This window comes from Geotrypetes seraphini, chromosome 14, assembly GCF_902459505.1.
Source record: "Geotrypetes seraphini chromosome 14, aGeoSer1.1, whole genome shotgun sequence".
In the NCBI taxonomy this organism is placed as follows: domain Eukaryota; kingdom Metazoa; phylum Chordata; class Amphibia; order Gymnophiona; family Dermophiidae; genus Geotrypetes; species Geotrypetes seraphini.
In genome coordinates this window covers 59,811,434-59,829,935 of record NC_047097.1, presented here as the reverse complement: position 1 = coordinate 59,829,935, position 18,502 = coordinate 59,811,434, and the positions used below count along the sequence as shown (strand labels likewise).

The following is an 18,502-nucleotide window of genomic DNA, read 5'->3' as shown; positions in this document are numbered from 1 at the left end:
TTCTTGGAAAACCTTTTGCACAGATAGGTTCAAGCAATCAGAAACTGAGTACCGTATTTTCACGCATATAACGCGTGCGTTATACACGGTTTTTACAAACCGTCATAACCTTGCGCGTTATACGCGTGAGTGCGTTTTACAAATTTTTTTTTACATAGTTCCCCCCCCCCGTGACGTCCGATTCACCCCCCTGCAGGACCGCTCGCACCCCCACCCCGAAGTACCGCTCGCACGCACCCGCACCCCCACCCCGAAGGACCGCTTGCACGCACTCCCACCCGCACCCGCACCCCCACAGCCTCCCGACCCCCCCCCCCCTCATCATGTAGAAGCTCCTACCGGTGTCCTGCTGCTTCCTCTTGGCGGTCCCGGCCCTTCTGTGAGCCCTGCGTCTGCGCTGCTTCGTCTTCCGATGTCTTCAGATGTCAGAGAAAGGGCGGGACCGCCGGAAGACGAAGCAGCGCAGACGCAGGGCTCACAGAAGGGCCGGGACCGCCAAGAGGAAGCAGCAGGACACCGGTAGGAGCTTCTACATGATGAGGGGGGGGTCGGGAGGCTGTGGGGGTGCGAGCGGTCCTTCAGGGTGGGGGTGCGGGTGCATGCGAGCGGTCCTTCGGGGTGGAGGTGCGAGCGGTCCTGTGTGTGGGGGGGGTGAATCGGACGTCGGGGGGGGCATCAGGCTTTCAGTGTGGGGACAGGACTTCAAGGGGGAGAGGAGAGTCGGGGCGGGGGAAAGGAGAGTCGGGGTGGCCAGAGGAGAGTCGGGGCGGGCGAAAGGAGAGTCGGGCGGCGACGGGAGAGTCGGGGCAGCATGCGCGGTATACGGGTGTGCGCAGTATATAAAATTTTTTTTACATATATGTTGGTTTCCCGTGCGCTATACCCGTGTGCGCGTTTTACACGGGTGCGTGTTATCTATGTGAAAATACGGTAGTTAGCATTTTTAAAGTGATTTCCCTAAAACATAAATAAATTTAGCTGGTCAAGGAAGGGCATCTTTGTTTTCCTGTAAACTTGTAAGTTAATCATAGTTTTCATCTCTTCAACTGCTTTTCCTTTAACATAGAAACTGGTGGCAGTTTGTTGTTTTATTGTTGCTTTTGATTTTAGGATTTAAATGATGGAACACCATTAAATGCACCAATGCAAATAAAACAGGATAAACCCTGGAAAAACCCACTTCTAATATTCGCTCACCCCATTCCTGGGTTGTCTTGTATCTTCCACTCAGGTTTTGTGCCTTTTCTGCAAAAACAACCCATACGTAAGTGGGTACTCAACCAATAGTACCCGTGTTGCAAAACCGTCAATAAACTGTAAACCTTTGTACACTCAAAAAAATTCCTACTTAGCTGGAGACATTCAAATGCACAGATTATAGACACCTAGGAGTAGAAGCCCTAGACATGAGATGTTGAGAGCAGATAGAGTTGATGCAGCACATCAGGAGAAGATAACTGAAAAGACTTTTCCAAGTAGCCCGGGCACAAGTGTCAAAGCTGGTCCTTGAGGGCCGCAGTCCAGTCGAGTTTTCAGGATTTCCCCAATGAATATGTATTGAAAGCAGTGCATGCAAAGAGATGTTATGCAAATTCATTGGGGAAATCCTGAAAATCTGATTGGATTGCGGCCCTCGAGGAGGGACTTTGATACTACCCAGATGAATCTGTAGGTTTAAAAATCTTTTCCTCCTCCAGTCAGCAATTAAATTTTAACCGGCCAACTTAGCTGGCTGCCTTGAAAGAACAATGCAGATGCCTGTGGGGTCTTCTTAAGTGTACCCACTGTCTAACCGTCTTGATTCAGTGTTTTTGTTAATTATCACTAACTGTTCATTGTCTATTGCAGAGGTGGGGAATGAGGGCCGCAATCCAGTCGGGTTTTCAGGATTTTCTCAATGAATATGCATGCAATCTATTTGCATGCACTGCCTTCATTTTGTATGCAAATAGATCTCGTGCATATTCATTGGGGAAAATCCTAAAAACCCGACTGGACTGCGGTCCTCATTCCCCACCCCTGGTATTGATGTAATCTGCCTAGAACTTTGGATCATGCAGAATAGAAATATGGAAAATAAATAAAATGTTCTAGGGATAAGGGTTTGACTTGAGCTTCTGTAGATAGCGATGATATTTCTGGCACATACGCACCCTTCACCAGCTTTAATGACTCTCTGTAAAGGATATTATGCTGTGCTTCCTTGAATCTTAGCTGCTTCCTGAAGGTCTCTGTTGTTAAACTGGTTTGTTAAATACTTATGGCATATCTTCTGTTACTGCCCTCGTACAGTCAGGTGGTAGAAAACTAAGAGAACTGGAAAGAAGATCACTGTGCACCTGTCCCATACTTTGTCTCTCTGCTCTTTGCTTACAGTTTGATGTAACCATTTTTTTTGTTCAGATAATTGACCTCGTCGTGGACTGAATTCCCAGCCCTTTGCCTGCATTCAGAGAGTGGAAGCAAGATCATAAACTGAGCCATGGACGACCAGGTATCGAACTTCATTTTGTATATATTACCAGGGTACCCTGTACAAGAAAGCTTCACTGCTAGTATCCAGGTTTGGTACAAGTACAGTACTCCCCTGATATTCACGGGGGTTCCGTTCTAGGAACCCCCACGAATCTCAAAAAAACGCGAATACAGTTTTTCATGGGGGAGCCTGAAGAGGGCAGCCGGAGAGCAGCCGGAGCACCGCAAGTGCAGGAAATCATTCGCAATATGCTCCGACCGCCTCTTCATGCACTAAGTCGAGCCTTATCCAATCAGGAGCTGCGTGTCAAAGTAGCTCCTGATTGGATAAGGCCCGACTTAGTGCAGGAAGAGGTGGTTGGAGCGTACCGCGAGTGATTTCCTGCACTCGCGGCGCTCCGGCTGCTCTCTCCTGCATCTCCCGCTGCCCTCTCCTTGTCGGCGGTTTGCGGTCGGAAAATACCATGAATGACCGAGACCGTGAACCGCCGACCGCGAACAACCGGGGGAACACTGTATATTTGTTAATCTAGACAAGCGTACAGATATGCCAGTATAGGGTTACCAGATGTCCGGATTTCTGCGGACATGTTCTCCTTTTGGGGATATGTCTGGGGGTCTGGACAGCTTTTCAAAACCCGGCACTTTGTCCAGGTTTTGAAAAGCTTCCTTGAAATTGCGGCGGGCAGGAGGACATCTGCGCATGCACGAATGTCCTCCTACCCGACGAGAGCAGGCAGCGGTGGGCGGGGCTAGGGCAAGATTGGGGGCGGGACTGGGGCAGGGATGAGTGGAACTGGGCAGGCCTGGGGGCAGGTCTAGGTGATCCGGATTTTATTAAAGTAAGATCTGGTAACCCTATGCCAGCATTCACCACTAGCCCCTGGCTCTTCACGCACTTACCTCTGTCTTCTAGCAGCATCAGTTTGTGATATTGTGTTGTGTGTATGTGCTTTCATCTGTGTCTGTGGGTATAATATTTTGAGGTGATGAGACCTCAGTATAACTCCGAGTATGGCACAGATTTGGAGCCCCATTTTATACAGAACGTAGAGACTGGAACTGAGATATCCCAGTCAGGATGTGCTTAATTCAGAAAAGGATCTGCCAGCGTACCTGCACTAGCAACTCTATTGAATGTCTGTGTCAAACTGTCCATTGTAGCTTCTTGGGTAACTGACCCAACCTCTTGTAATGTAATCCGACCTTGAACTGAATAGGTAAAGGCGGAACAGAAAACCTGATTAGCATAATATAGTGTGCAGGAATGCATATATGTTTACCAATGCATGTAGTAGCAACAGCTAGTTTGCAATGTGGAAAAATGAACGGAGGAAACTCAGCAACTTACATGAAACATACATGTGTAGATTTAGGACCCACCTAGGACGAGACCACACCCCATCCCCAACACTCCTTTCCAATTTCTTCATAAGGCGTAGGGAGACAGACTTAAAGATCTCAATCTGTATACTTTGGAAGAAAGGCGGGAGAGGGGAGATATGATAGAGACGTTTAAATACCTACGTGGCATAAAAGCGCACGAGTCAAGTCTCTTTCATTTGAAAGGAAGCTCTGGAATGAGAGGGCAAAGGATGAAGTTAAGAGGCGATAGGCTCCGGAATAATCTAAGGAAATACTTTATTACAGAAAGGGTGGTAGATGCGTGGAACAGTCTCCCGGAAGAGGTGGTGGAGACAGAGACTGTGTGTCTGAATTCAAGAAGGCCTGGGATAGGCAGGTGGGATCTCTCAGAGAGAGGAAACGATAATGCTTACTGCGGATGAGCACACTGGATGGGCCATTTGGCCTTTATCTGCCGTCATGTTTCTATGTTTTTCGCCCTGTATTTGGTGCTCCTAATTGCGCGTGCAAATTTGGGTATGCACCCAATTTGCATATGCTATTTAATTGATAAGTGAGACAGATAGTGCTGATAATTTGGTGCTAATCAATTAGCACTAATTGGCATTCATTCAAATTTGCACATATTGAGGCGCCAGGATTGGTGCAAATATTTTGTGGATTTAAAAAGGGGGTGTGGCCATGGGAGGAGCTAAAAGCCTACTTTTTCAAGGCTGCTTTTAACTCCTAGAGACACCACTAGAAACCAGAGAAATGTTCTTATCAAGGAAGAGAGAATAGGATCAGACTGGGCGGGAAGGGAGAGAGACCAGAACCAATGCTGACCACCCACAGCAACCTTTTTTTTTTTTTTTCTTTCCTTAAATTTTATATTTCTGTTAATACCTGAGCCAGTTGCTACTCAGGCATTGACAGGAAAGATGTTATTTGCAACAAGCACAGCCCCCATTTTTTAATGAGGAAGTAATTTGCATTCTGATTGCATACTGCATAGCTCAACATCGATAAATCCTGTGGCCTCCTATTTCCTATCAAAAATAGTGAGTCACTACTAGGAAAGATTTTTATCAAATCCACCCCTATAAAAATCAAAACAAAAATAAAATTACTGGGAGTAATCATCGATAAGGACCTTACTTTCCACGATCACATCAGCTCGGTGGTAAAAAAACATATTTTTACAAGCTTCGACTTATTCGTTCTCTAACTTCTATACTAGACACGGACGCTATCAAAACTTTGGTCCACTCCTTAGTTATCTCCCACCTTGATTACTGCAATTCTCTATATAACGGAATTCTCCAAAAAGAAATCCGACGTTTACAGTTAATCCAAAACACGGCAATAAAACTTATATACAAACTAGGTAAATATGATCACGTCACCCCTCTCCTGAAAGAAACGCATTGGCGTCCCATTACACATTGTGTTATTTATAAAACCATCTTGCTGACCTTTAAAATTAAACTCTCTCATCAGCCTTCCTATCTTGATAAGCTTCTCATTCCACAATGCCCAACACGTACACTTAGATCAGCTGACCAGAATTTCCTTTCAATTCCCTCTATAAAGGATTTTTTTCTACACTAGAAAAACAAATTTTTCAGTAGTTGCCCCAACATTGTGGAACGCTCTACCACATCAACTCCGCCATGAAAAACAACTTGATAGATTCAAGATTTCGAGATGCTTTCATCTGCTCTTAAAGCATTTCCTTCCTACTCAACCAACCGCTTCTATGAAGCGATCCCACCCTAAATGTTTTATCCTTTCCCTCCATTTTTCTTTCAATCTTCATATCTTTTTTTTTTCTTCTTTTCTTTTTCTCTTCTTCTCCTAATTATGTAACTTTACTCCTCCCTTCCCCTTTTACCATCACTTTCAAGTTCGTCCAGTTCATGTCCTTAATGTACACTTTTATTAACTCCTTTTATAAATATAATCTTTTAACCCTATTTTTAACATTTTACTGTAAACCGGCTAGATACCAGTTGATGGTCGATATATTAAAAGTTAATAAACTTGAAACTTAAAATTCAGTGTTGTGGTTTTGCTAATTTCGTGGTAGAAGCTGCATGTTAAGCTGGCTCAAGCTTGCGTCTTTCTGCATTAGCCTCTGGGCTCTACAAAAGGAGCAGATCCATTCACTTTCTTAATCAGGCAAAGAAACACTTCCTCTCCCTTTTTGTTTCTTCAGTAGATATCGGACTACTTCGCTGTGGTAGAGATAAGATGTAGATGCAGATGCTTCTGCTTTCTGCTCCTTAAGACCAGAATTGTTCTGCTTTCTGTTTCAGAGAAAATGTGCAGATACTTCTACTTTCTACTTCCTAAAACAGGAATTGTTCTGCTTCTGGGTTTCATCCTATGCTTCAAGGATCCTGCTTGCTTAGCTTGCAACCCTTCTCTTCTTGCAAAATGCTTACGTTTCCCCCCTCTGTCACTTCTCCCATACTAATGGGCAAGGTTCAGAAAGGCACCTTATACATAAAAGATAAGCAGGGACTTCATATACTTCTTTTGATATGTAGAGTAGAGGTCTGCATGGGAATGGGGGTCCCGGGACTCCCACGGGGATGGAAGCAGGGTTTGACTTGCTGAGGCCTACTTAAATTCCGACGCAGGTGAGAGACCAGTCTGGCGCCGTGGCAGAAACAGCCATGCTGAACAGTGAGCTCGGCACGCATGCAACTGAAAGCCTTGCTGATTGGTCCGGGGGCGGGAACAGCAAGCAAAGTTCTCAGCTGATTGGTCGGCAAGTCTAGAGCGGGAAGGCACAGGATGTATTTAGTGATCCGCCCAGCACCCCGAAGGCCCTGATACTGGCGAGACTCAAACTCGAAGAGGGTGACCCGAGGAAGCAGGAGACATGGAATTAAGCAATTTTTTTTCAGACCCGAGAACTTTCCTTATCTTTTTCTCATGCTCTAATTCTTCCATATCCCGTCTCACTTTTACTTGGTCTCCTATTCCCCATGACCACATTCCTATCCCCTGTGTTCACTATCTTCCTCTCACTCATGTCCTTTCTATTCCCCCAATAACCACATAGTTCTACCATTTTCACTTCTCTCCTCACTCCTTCTCTAGTAGCTTTACATGTCCTTGTTTCTTCCCCTTCACCCACCAACATCTTTTTCTCCCATCTCTTTCCTCCTGCCCCCATCTTTCCTTCCTTCCATCCTCCCTGCTGTCCTTCCCTTCACACCCATTATCCAGTATGTCTTCAGAGAGGCAGGAGGATTCGGCAGCTAGCGGAGGGGATCCTGGCGGGGACGGAGGGGATTCTGGCAGGGACGGGTGGGATTTCTGTCCCCACGCAACTCTCTGGTTTCTTCTCCAAACTGAAGAGCCCTATCCGCTTTAGCCTTTCCTCATAGGGAATTCATCCCATCCCTTTTATCGTTTTTGTTGCCGTTCTCTGTACCTTTCCTAATTCCACTATATCTTTTTTGAGATATGGTGACCAGAACTACATGCAGTATTTGAGGTGCGGCCGTATCATAGAGCGATACAAGGGCATTATTACGTTTTCGTCTTTGTTCTCCATTCTTGATAATTCCTAACATTCCATTTGCTTTCTTTAGAGTCTAACTAACACTATGTTCTTTCCATGGAAAGAAGACAAAACACTTTCCTCTCCTATATCTATTAAGGGCATTCCTTTGCAAATGGCCAAAAACATTAGAATCTTAGGAGTAATTTTTGACAACAAATTATCTTTTCATGATCATATAAGCCAAGTGGTCAAGTCAACTTTTTACAGACTCCGTCAGATTCGATCTATTTCAAAATTTTTATGTACACAATCTCTGAATATTCTACTTCATTCTCTTGTAATTTCTAAACTTGACTATTGTAATTCCCTATTCATTGGTTTGCCACAAAAAGAGCTTAGACAATTACAGATAATACAGAACGCCTCCATTAAAATTATATATAATGCTAAAAAATTTGACCATGTGTCACCTTTACTCAAGAAAGCACATTGGCTTCCGGTAGCACACCGTATCATTTACAAACAATGCCTACTCACACATAAAACCTTAGAATCTAAAACTCCTGCCTTTATTTATAGAGTATTAATACCGTATACTTCCTCTAGATCTCTCAGATCACAGGATCAACATCTATTAGCTATTCCCTCATTGAAAGTCATCAATACAAGACGTACCACAATCTTCTCTATAACAGCCCCTCAGTCCTGGAATAACCTCCCACTTTACCTAAGACTAGAAAAAAATTTAGGAAAATTTAAAGCTCTTCTTAAAAGCTTCTTATTTATAGATGCATTTAATGATTAAGTCTACTACTGACTAAATCTCTCTGCTTTGTCAATTTAATTCTTTGAATTTATTGTTTACCCCTCCTAATGTATTTCCCTTGAATTTTTAAACATAATAACTGTATGTAACCCTCGAATTAAATAACTTTCCTTATGTTTTAGTATTGTTAGTTATATCCCATTTAAGGTTTAATTTTTCTTTTTTGTGTTTGTTTTTAATGTAAATGATATATTAATTAACTTTTTGAATAATTTGTACATCGCCTAGAAATGTGAATAGGCGATAAATCAAGACATTTAATAAACTTGGAAAACTTGGAAACTTGGAATGAGTTACTTTGGATGAATAAAGATATTGGATTAATCAGATGAGTTGAAAGACACTTTTTGTGCACCATTCTGATTGGATATTTCCACCTTGGTTTTGCTCTCTTGTATTTTGTGGATTTGTTTCCCCTGTTCCTGTGTGCTTTCTTAGCAGCCACCACACATTGAGCTGAGGGCTTCAACGTATCCTCAACAATGACACCTGTCAGAGGGAAGGCTTCCAGGTCAGCCGCTGGCAGTGTGTAGGAAGTGAAACCACTGGCAGCGGGCTGTGGCTGCTGGTTAGGCGGACCTAAACTCAAACTGGCTGGGCTAGGCCTGCCTGTTGCTACACCCGTCAGAGCTGTAGTTCTAGCGTAGACTGAGTTTCTGAATGCGTAGAATGTGGAATGTTTTGCCAGTGGCAATCCCAGTGATTACAAGACACACCCCAAAAATTACCAGTAATATATTTTACGTAAGCTAATGTTGCTTGGATTACACTGGATTACACATCCACAGGAGGGGTGTGTTCAGTAGATCATATGAGCACTATGAACAGTAATTCAGAAACAGAAAGCTCCGAGTGAAAGGGAGAAGATCCGGCTCATCAGTAAACAGGTAAAGATATTTTAATTCCTTCAAAGATCAAAACAAATTTAGTATTATGTGGAAGCTCTGGACTGATAGTGAACGCAAAGGGCTAGATTTCACAAAGCAAACCCATCGTGTACCGATCGGTTTGCGACCCGATTTTACTCTGGCCCGATTCACTTACCTCTCTGCCGATCCGATTCCGATCTGCGCATGCAAATGAGGGGAACGGCATGCAAAGTAGGCAGGGACGCGATTCACAAAACAAATTTTGCGAACCGACTGGGCTGGCCGATCAACCCAAGAAGCGGCTGATGGGGACCAGTCGCAAACGTCCTTTCCCATTCTCCAGCTCCACTGCTGCCCTGCTCTCTGCCCTTCTCATGCTTTTCAGCCTCACCGCCCCAAATTCCCCCTGCTCTCTGCCGCCCAGACTGATCTCTGCTGCCCCAACTTTCCTGCTCTCTGCCTCCTTCCCTGCAGTGCAAGCCCAAGTGTTTAAAGCAGGGCTGCCCTACGCACTGAAGCCCCACTTTAAACATGTGGGCTCGCACTGCAGGGAAGGTGGCAAAGAGCAGGAGAGTAGATAGTTGCACGGGGACAGAAATCCCACCCATCCCCGCCTGTCCCCGCCAGGATCCTCTCCGTCCCCACCCATCTCTGCCAGGATCCTCTCCGTCCCCACCAGGATCCTCTCCATCCCCACCCATCCCCGCAAGGAATTACCTCCATCCCTGCCTGTCCCCATAAAAAGCAGCAATTACTTCTGACAGGATCATCAATTCCACAGTTTCTTTTCTGTTTGTGTTGCTGTTTTCCATGTGGAATCTCTTTGGTGGAACTCTTTTTTTGTTTTCTGTTCAGGTAATTAACTTATAAACCCCCTCTTTTACTAAGGCTGACATGTCCATTATATTATATGGACGAACCCTGCTTCCAAAGCCTTCCATCCCCATGGGAGTCCCGTTGGCTAGAGGGAGGTCCCCATGGAAGTCCCGTGGGCCAGAGGGGAGTACCCGTGGGAGTCCTGTGGGTTAAGGGGGGATTCCCGCGGGACCCCCGTGGGACCCGCAGGATTCCCGCGATCCCCGTTCCCGTGCAGACCTCTACAGGAGAGTCAGGGCCAGTGAGTTTTAGCCGAGCTTCCTATCCAATCCCCATCACTTACATGAAACCCAGTAGCAATAGAGAAAAGGACTCTTGTGCATGGAGAGCGCCTGGCACTCATCCCAAGCAAACTGTTGCAAACTTTTTGATCGACCGTCTCTGTCATATGGAGCCCGAGGTTGGACAGGGGGAGTTTTAGCCAAGGCTGCTGCCGCTGGGGATCGCCCTTCTAGACAACTTGTTGAAGAGACAGGAAAATCAGGGCCCCTCCCCACAAAAAAATACAGCAAAAACGAATACGAACGCATGCGCAGACCATCTACAGGGAAAGCAGATGGGCTCAAAGAAAATCCTAGGACTAATCCTAGAACATGCTGAGAAAAGTTAGATCCTATTTTCGCCAAAAGCATTTCACCGTCCTTGTACAATCCATCATCCTATCCAAACTCGATTATTGTAATGCCATCTACTTAGGCCTAACGAAAAAAAGTCTTCGCAGACTCCAGCTTATCCAGAACACTGCGGCTAAGCTGATTTTTGCTAAACGCAAATATGACCACGTCTCCCCTCTACTTACCAATCTTCACTGGCTCCCAGTACTTTCCAGAATTCATTTCAAATGCTCCTGCCTGGCTTTCAAGATCATTCACGGCATCCTTCCGCCCCTAATCCCTCTATCCTTCCTCGCCCCGACACCAACTACCACCAGATCTGCCCACAGACATAAACTATCCTTCCCCTCTCTACACGGCATCCTCCACGCAGGTAAACTGGGTAGATCCCTCCTCTCCAAAATCACCGGCCTCTGGAACGACCTCACTGTCCCGCTGCGGAACCTGGACTCCCTCCAACTATTCCGAAAACAACTGAAAACCTGGCTTTTCTCTAGCATATAATAATCTCTTCTCCTGATTACATCCCCTCTTTTTATGCTTTGTAAACTCTTTCTCTTCTCTCTTCCCATATTTTTTAAACTTTGTAAACCGTGTCGAGCTCCACTTCCGTGGAGAAGATGTGGTATATAAACCTAAGGCTTTGTTTAGTTTAGTTTAAGCAAAAGAAATTGCTTTCCATGCTTTTCAGTTTCTCTAGAGATGTCGGGAAAGATCCAGTACACACCAAACTATTAAAAAAGGAAGTATTACAATATTTAAAACAAGCAAACACAAAAAAGTTTTGATAGCAAATATTGGTCAGTGACAAAAAACCAAAATCACTATCGTACTACAATCCAAGTGTTCCAAAAGAACAGAAACCTTCTCTATGCCTCCTTACGAGAGGCATAGAGAGATATGGGTGACTAAAATTACACCAGAAGTACACCTGGCTGGGCCTCCGTGTGTGTGGATCGCCGGACTTGATGGACCGAAGGTCTGATCCGGAGATGGCAGTACTTATGTTCTTATGTTCCTGATCTGGAGATAGGTAAATAACGCTTCACAATTGGTAGAATTGAAGCTTCTGAAATTTTAGCACTCCTATCATAAATTTCTGAAACATCATGTAGTTAAACTCTGGAATTCATTGCTGGAGAATGTGGTGAAATGAGTTAGCTTAGCGGGGTTTAAAAAAGGTTTGAAGAGATTCCTAAAAGGGAAGTCCATAGGCCATTATTGAGATGGCTTGGGAAAATCCACTGCTTATTCTTAGGATAAGCAGCATAAAATCTGTTTTATTACACGGGATCTAGCTAGGTACTTGGGACCTGGGTTGGCCACTGTTGGAAACAGGATGCTGGGCTTGATGGACCTTCAGTTTGTCCCAGTATGGCTATTCTTACGTTCACCAAGTATAGGACAGTCAAGCCATTGTGACATCACTGCTGAGGTTGGCTTTTAGGCATTGATGGAATGAGGCATTATGACATCACAATCTCAGCTCTGGAATGTTGCTACTCTTTGGGTTTCTGCCAGGTACTTGGGAACTGGGTTGGCCACTGTTGGAAACAGGATACTGGGCTTGATGAAAGGGAATGGGGACTTGTATACTTTGGCATTTCAAAGCTGACATTCAATGTGGTGGGCACTGGAGGATTAAGTGACTTGCCCAGGGTCACAAGGAGCAGCACTGGGATTTGATCTCACAACCTCTGGGTGCAGAGGCAGCAGCTCTACCAGTGAGCCACATCTTCAGTCTGTCCCAGTAGGGCAATTCTTATGTTCTTAAGTATGGGACAGTCAAGCCTTTGTGACATCACTGCTGAGGTTGGCTCTTAGGCATTGGTGGAATGAGGCATTATGACATCACAATCTCAGCTCTGGAATGTTGCTACTCTTTGGGTTTCTGCCAGGTACTTGGGACCTGGGTTGGCCACTGTTGGAAACAGGATACTGGGCTTGATGGACCTTCAGTCTGTCCCAGTAAGGCAATTTGTATGTTCTTATCTCTCACGGGGACACCATTGAAGTCTTAAGAAGAGCTTCTCAAGTTCAAAATTACAACTCCTAATGGTATTTTCCAGAGATTCAGCCTTCGTTCTTAAATTAACCATCTGGCCAATATTCAAAGCTTGGATTGCATATGCTTTTGTGGAGAAATTGAGAACTTCTGTTTTTATTTGTTGATTAGAGAATAAAAAGAGGATAGAATGAAGTTGGCTTTATATAATAGCTGCCTGTTTTTATTCCTTTTGCACCCCAGTGCAAACAGATGAGTAACTCTGTGGATTTATCTCATTTCTCTGCCTGCAGGATACCTGCCTCTTGGATTGGGACTATACGGATGTTGAATCAGAAGAGATTGGTATGTTTCCCCGTCAGAAGTGCATGTTGCAAGGTGTACTTAGGCCCATCAGCTTATGCCTGCCATTGACCAAACATAAACTGTCATGCCTAAGTGTCGGCGTGCCAAAACAGCTCTGCACTAGTATTCTCTAGTGGGTTGGGTGCACCTTAATGCTGTCAGAGAATTGGCCCTAAGCAGGCTTCAGTGCCATGCCTGCGTTTAGATGCTACTTTATAGAATTCTCCGCTTGTATTTTATTAGTACTGTGTGTCCCCGAAAATAAGACAGTGTCTTATATTCATTTGGGGCCCAAAAAAGGCACTAGGTCTTATTTTCGGGTAGGGCTTATATTTTTCATGTACATGATCATCTCTCCCTTCCTCTCCCTCACCCCAATTCTTTCCTCTTTGCTTTCCCCCACATGTGCAACATCTTTCCTCCCCTCTCGCCCATTCCCTTGTGCCTTCCCTCTGCAGAATCTTTCTATCCCTCCCATCCCTTGTGCAACAGAGCCCTTTGCCCAGCTTCCAGCCTTCCCTCCCTCCCATCCCCTTGTGCAGCAGAGCCCTTTGCCCAGCTTCCATCCTTCCCTCCCCTCCCATCCCCTTGTGCAGCAGAACCCTTTGCCCAGCTTCCATCCTTCCCTCCCTCCCATCCCCTTGTGCAGCAGAGCCCTTTGCCCAGCTTCCATCCTTCCCTCCCATCCTTCATGCAGCAGAACCCTTGAGCACCTGTCCCCACCGCATAGCCGAACCGCCGCTGATCCTCCATCCTTCCCTCCCAACCGAACCCTGCCGACTGCGACCATAAATGCCTTTCTGCAGAGGAGCATCGGGTCAGCAGCACTCGCAGGCGGGGGCAGGGGGGTGGGGAAGCGAGGCTGCCTACGACTAGGGCTTATTTTCAGGGATAGGGCTTATATTAAGACCTACCCCGAAAATCATGCTAGGGCTTATTTTCGGGGAAACACTGTAAATACAATATATGTTATATTGCCTTCACACAAGGGGTTAGCGTGTGCTAAATGCTGCATGGGCTCTCTTGTTTCTTAGCGCGCTTTATTCTTTAGTAAAAGGGCCCCATAGTAAATAGGGCTTTCATTGATAAACATCTGATCCTTTACTCATCAACCAGAACCTCATAGGAATTCTTTCCACTTGCGAAATGTTCTTTGATTCCACCCGAAAGGCCATTTTCTCAGGCACCGCTACTACACTTACCCTCCACATCGAGCTAGAACCCTCGCTGCAACAATTCAAATCCAAAATCAAAACCTTCCTCTTTTAAGGACGCCTTTAACACCTAGAGTCCACTCTGCTTTCTAACAAAGGACAACCTTTCTGCCCAGAATAACAAACGCTTCTTTAGAAGTGACCTCCCCCCCCCACCCTTGTACTCTCCATTACCTACTCCCTCCCCTTTTAATTTATTTTAATCTCAATGTACTTTTTATCCCCTTATGTCCTTCTCCTCGTGTCCAATGAGTCTTGTCAGTCTTGTCTACTCCCCCTCCGAATTTAATTTTAATTGCCATTATTTTATTCTATTTTTACTATGTATATTTTTACTTGATATTCATTGGAAACCGTTTAACTATACAGTAAACCCCTGCGGTTCGAAAATCGCAGACTCAGTAATTTGCAGTATTTTCTGACCGACTCTTCCTGGTACTAAAGTCATGGTTACACCAATCAGGAGCTGCTTTGACACGCTATCTGGCGTATCAAAGCAGCTCCTGATTGGTGTAACTATGACTTTAGTACCAGGAAGAGACAGTTGAAAAATGTGCCCGGCTTCATAAGTACAATTTAAGCCCCCGCCGGCACCCCAGCTGCCCTCTCCTGCCTTCGATCAGCTGAAAAATCGTATTCACGGTTTTTTGTTGGTTTTTTTTTTAAATTCGCAGGTGTTCCTGGAACGGAACCTCCGCGAATATCAGGGGAGTACTGTATTATGATTAAACGGTATATCAAATCTGAAATAAACTTGGAAACTTGGCTAAAGAAGCCGACGTACTAACCGAGCCAGTAGCAGACCCTGTTCAGGATTTCCCCAAAATTGTCTTTGTAACTTAATAGCCAGTCGGGTTTTCAGAGTGTCCACAATGAACATGTACTCTGGGAACAATTTGCATACATCACAACCCATCACCAACTCTCTTGTCATAAGCCGCCTTTCCCCTTTGTGCAACCCTCTTTTTAGATCAGTGCTTCTTGGCCCTCCCCTGGAGGCATGCAACACTGAATATGTATGAGATAAATTTGCACATAATGGAAACCTGTCATATGCAAATGTGCATGCAGATTTATCTCATGCATGTTCATTTTGGATATCCTGAAAACCTAACTAGCTCTTGGGGGATCATAAGTGTAGTTGCCTGCTTACTTTGAAGGAGGTAAAGAAATCCATAATGACAATGAGGGAGACCTTCAGCAATAACATCTGCAACATTTGGAGAGTGACCCATCAAATGCAGGCGGGACATTGGCACGCCGACATTTCCACGCAAGACAAATGCGCACTGCCCCCTATGCCTTCCTGTTTGCACTCTGAGGGAGGGTGTGTGTGGGGGGGGAACCCCCTCACTGCAATCGCGCTCTCGTTAAGGGGGATGCCGACGCGCAGATTGCCGCAAACCCCCCCCCCCACACACACACACACACACTAAACTTACAATTTGATAGAGTGGAATTGTCGGGGCGCAATTATCCTGCGTGCTGTTGATGATGTACCATTTTGGAGGGGTGCTGTTTTCCAATGGCTACTTCCAAATTACTCCTATGGTGGGGGGCATCAGGATAGGCTTAGGAATTAGTGCTCTGTTTACTTGTTACTATGGCTTGTCATATGCCTTCAATTTTCTTTTTGCCTTGTACTTAGAGGGGAAAAACACAGAAATAAAGTGTTCCATGGAAATGCATTGGGTAAGCTAATATGGAGAATAGATGGCCTTTACAGCCTTATGTTCTAGGTGGGAGCAGAATTTGGGGTTACTGGTATTAATTCTTTGTCCATGTGAAGGATGGAAGTTGTGAAACATTAAATTGCTTTGGATACTCGTAAGGCAGTTTAAGATGTGGCCTTGTTGACCGGAGGGTTGGATTTACCTTTTGCTTATCTTCTTTCTTCTCATCCTGTAGATCTTGTGGAGGCTGTGCAGGCGACAATGGATGGCATGAGACACTTTGTGAAACTCATGGACAGGCACGCTGACTCCTTTGAGAAGTGCATTGCTGAGCTGCGCCAAATTGCCGAAAACATAGATGGCTTCCACTATGGTGCAACTGTCGCCAGCATTACTGGAAGCGCTGTGAGTGCAGCTGGAGGTATAACCACAATCATTGGGCTTGCGTTGACGCCTGTCACCTTTGGAGTATCCCTGATCGTAACGGGAGTAGGACTTGGTGTTGCAGCACTGGGGGGAGTGACTAGTGCAACGGCCACCATCTCCGACACAGTGAAAGATAAAGTAGAACGGAAAAAGGTAGATGAACTGATGCGGCAGTATGAGAAGGATATGAAGGGTATAGATAAGTGCTTGAAAACCATTCACCACTTGGTGGAGCGGATAAGAAATGATGAGAATTTCTCTAAATTCAAGATGGAAGATCTTAAACCGTTCATGACGATGGCCATGCCCAGGGCAGGAAGAGGAGTCGTTAGCGTTGTAGAGATTGTGCGGCTGGCGCAGCTCTCAAAAGTAGCTGGAAGTGCGGCCAGAGGCGTCCAGGTTGCAGCTGCAGCTACAGGTGTGCTGGCGGGGATCTTCCTGGTGATGGATGCCATCTATATTACCAAGGATGCCGTTGACCTCCACAAGGGGGCGAAAACGGAATCTGCAGCCAAGATCCGGCAGGCAGCTGAGGAGCTGGAGAAGAGCTATAAAGAACTCTGCGACATCAGTGAGATGTTTGAGGAGACGCTAAGCCAGGCTTAAAACCACCAAACAAGAAAGGCTATGTTATGTCCCAAGGTTGCCATAATCTTAACAATGAAGGCAACTGTACTCCCAGTCCAGATTAAAGTTAAATGAAAGTCTAATTCTAGCTCTTTACTATAATCGTATCTAATTTAAGATTGCTGTAAGAGTAACAGAGCTGTCTTTCCTTATGATTCTGCACACAGTAGTAGTAAGAATATCAAAATATTGTATCGGATGAAGTTAGTTCTGTCAATGATAGGTCTGTAATCGTGTGAATTGAATCTCAATCTTGAAAATTACAAAGCTGCTTTTTAGTCCAGTGTCTAAAATATTTGTTTAATGAATTCTTCAATAAGAAGCCGTCAATCCAACATATTTAGAAAAGAATTTGTGATCGCCAAAGATTCATTTTGACTCCTAAAGAGAGCTTGTTCCAGGTTAGAGTTCAATTTTCAAACTCCTAATAAGAACATATTGGGACAGACCGAAGGCCCATCAAGCCCCAGATTATATGTACTCGATCAAATAGAGACTACTGAAATAGAAACCGTTGTTAATTAGGCAGATGACATTGGAAGAAGTCTTTTAAAATACTGCCACAGTTTCTGCACCGTGGTCAGATAGCCGAATACAGACAGGAAATGATGCATCTTAGATGTTTTTGGCTAAGAAAGACTATGTGTGACTAAAGACTATGCTTGGAACAAGTTTGTGTTTGAAGGGCTTGACGTGTTTAATGTTTGCGACTCTTTCCCCAGTCATGCGCACTCTTTTGGCCCCTTTTCCAAAGCCATGGTAGCAGCTTTGTAAAAGAGGCCCTTTGTAAATAGTGCAAGTCTCCTCAGTCGTGCACACTCTTTCCATAAACAACATGGCGCTCGTTCATCAGCTGTTGTCAGTGCTGGAAAATTGTTAGGATATGCACGCCTATATTTATATTTGATTTATATATTTGATTTTACAGTCAATCCTCGGTTTATGATTAACCCGGTTTGTGAGTGTTTTGCAAGACGAGCAAACTGTAACTCGCAAACCGAGCATTGACTCGATTTCCGAGTACCCACCGGACCCGACCCGACTGCGGGAACCAACAGTATTGCTCCCCCCGAAGCCACCGGCGCTGCTCCCTCCCTTCACGATTGTCTCTTCCCCATCTGCCGACCGGCCCTGTCCTTACCCGTGTGCCACCAGAGTTAGAAAGGGCCTGCCGCCAGTCTGCTGCTGAGCCTTGAGCATCTGCGCATGCTCAAGGCCTTCTGGATCTCATCCTCACCGAGATCTCATGAGAATCTCGGAGAGGGTGAGATCCAGAAGGCCTGAGCATGCGCAGATGCTCAAGGCTCAGCAGCAGACCGGCGGCAGGCACTTTCTATCACCAGCTGTGCAGGGGTAAGGACAGGGCCAGTCGGGGAGGGGGGAGAAGAGGCGATATCAGCACCGGTGGCCTCGGGTGGAGCATGGGAGTCGGGGTGCATCCGGCAGGAGTGAGAGTCCCGGCAGGGGGGTAGTGGCATCCGGGGGGGAGGGGGGAGCAGCGTCCGGGAGCGGCAGAGCCAACAGTGTCCAGTTGGGCTCTGTGGCAGCAGTGGTTTGCTTACAGCCAGCACCACCCGCAGTGAGAGGCAACGAACAGCAGCAGAGGAGGAGAACTGGAGAAGCCGTGTGGATAGGTCTGTGGCAGAGGCAGCGGTGGAGGCGTCGCTAAAGGTAATTAAGTTTTGGGG

At 45.6% G+C, this 18,502-nt stretch overlaps 1 protein-coding gene across 3 annotated transcripts in view; it reads left to right on the top strand.

The window, feature by feature from the left end:
- The window catches only part of LOC117348424 (apolipoprotein L2-like), a 38,111-nt gene extending 20,625 nt beyond the window's left edge, over window positions 1-17,486 (top strand). For all 3 annotated transcript variants that reach the window (XM_033920565.1, XM_033920566.1, XM_033920567.1), the window contains 3 exons: window positions 2,404-2,494; window positions 12,823-12,874; window positions 15,997-17,486. In XM_033920565.1, the coding sequence (XP_033776456.1) occupies window positions 2,483-2,494; window positions 12,823-12,874; window positions 15,997-16,793 (861 nt within the window). In that variant the 5' untranslated portion in view covers window positions 2,404-2,482 and the 3' untranslated portion in view covers window positions 16,794-17,486. The remainder of the gene's footprint in view (window positions 1-2,403; window positions 2,495-12,822; window positions 12,875-15,996) is intronic.
- The last annotated feature ends 1,016 nt before the right edge of the window (window positions 17,487-18,502 follow it).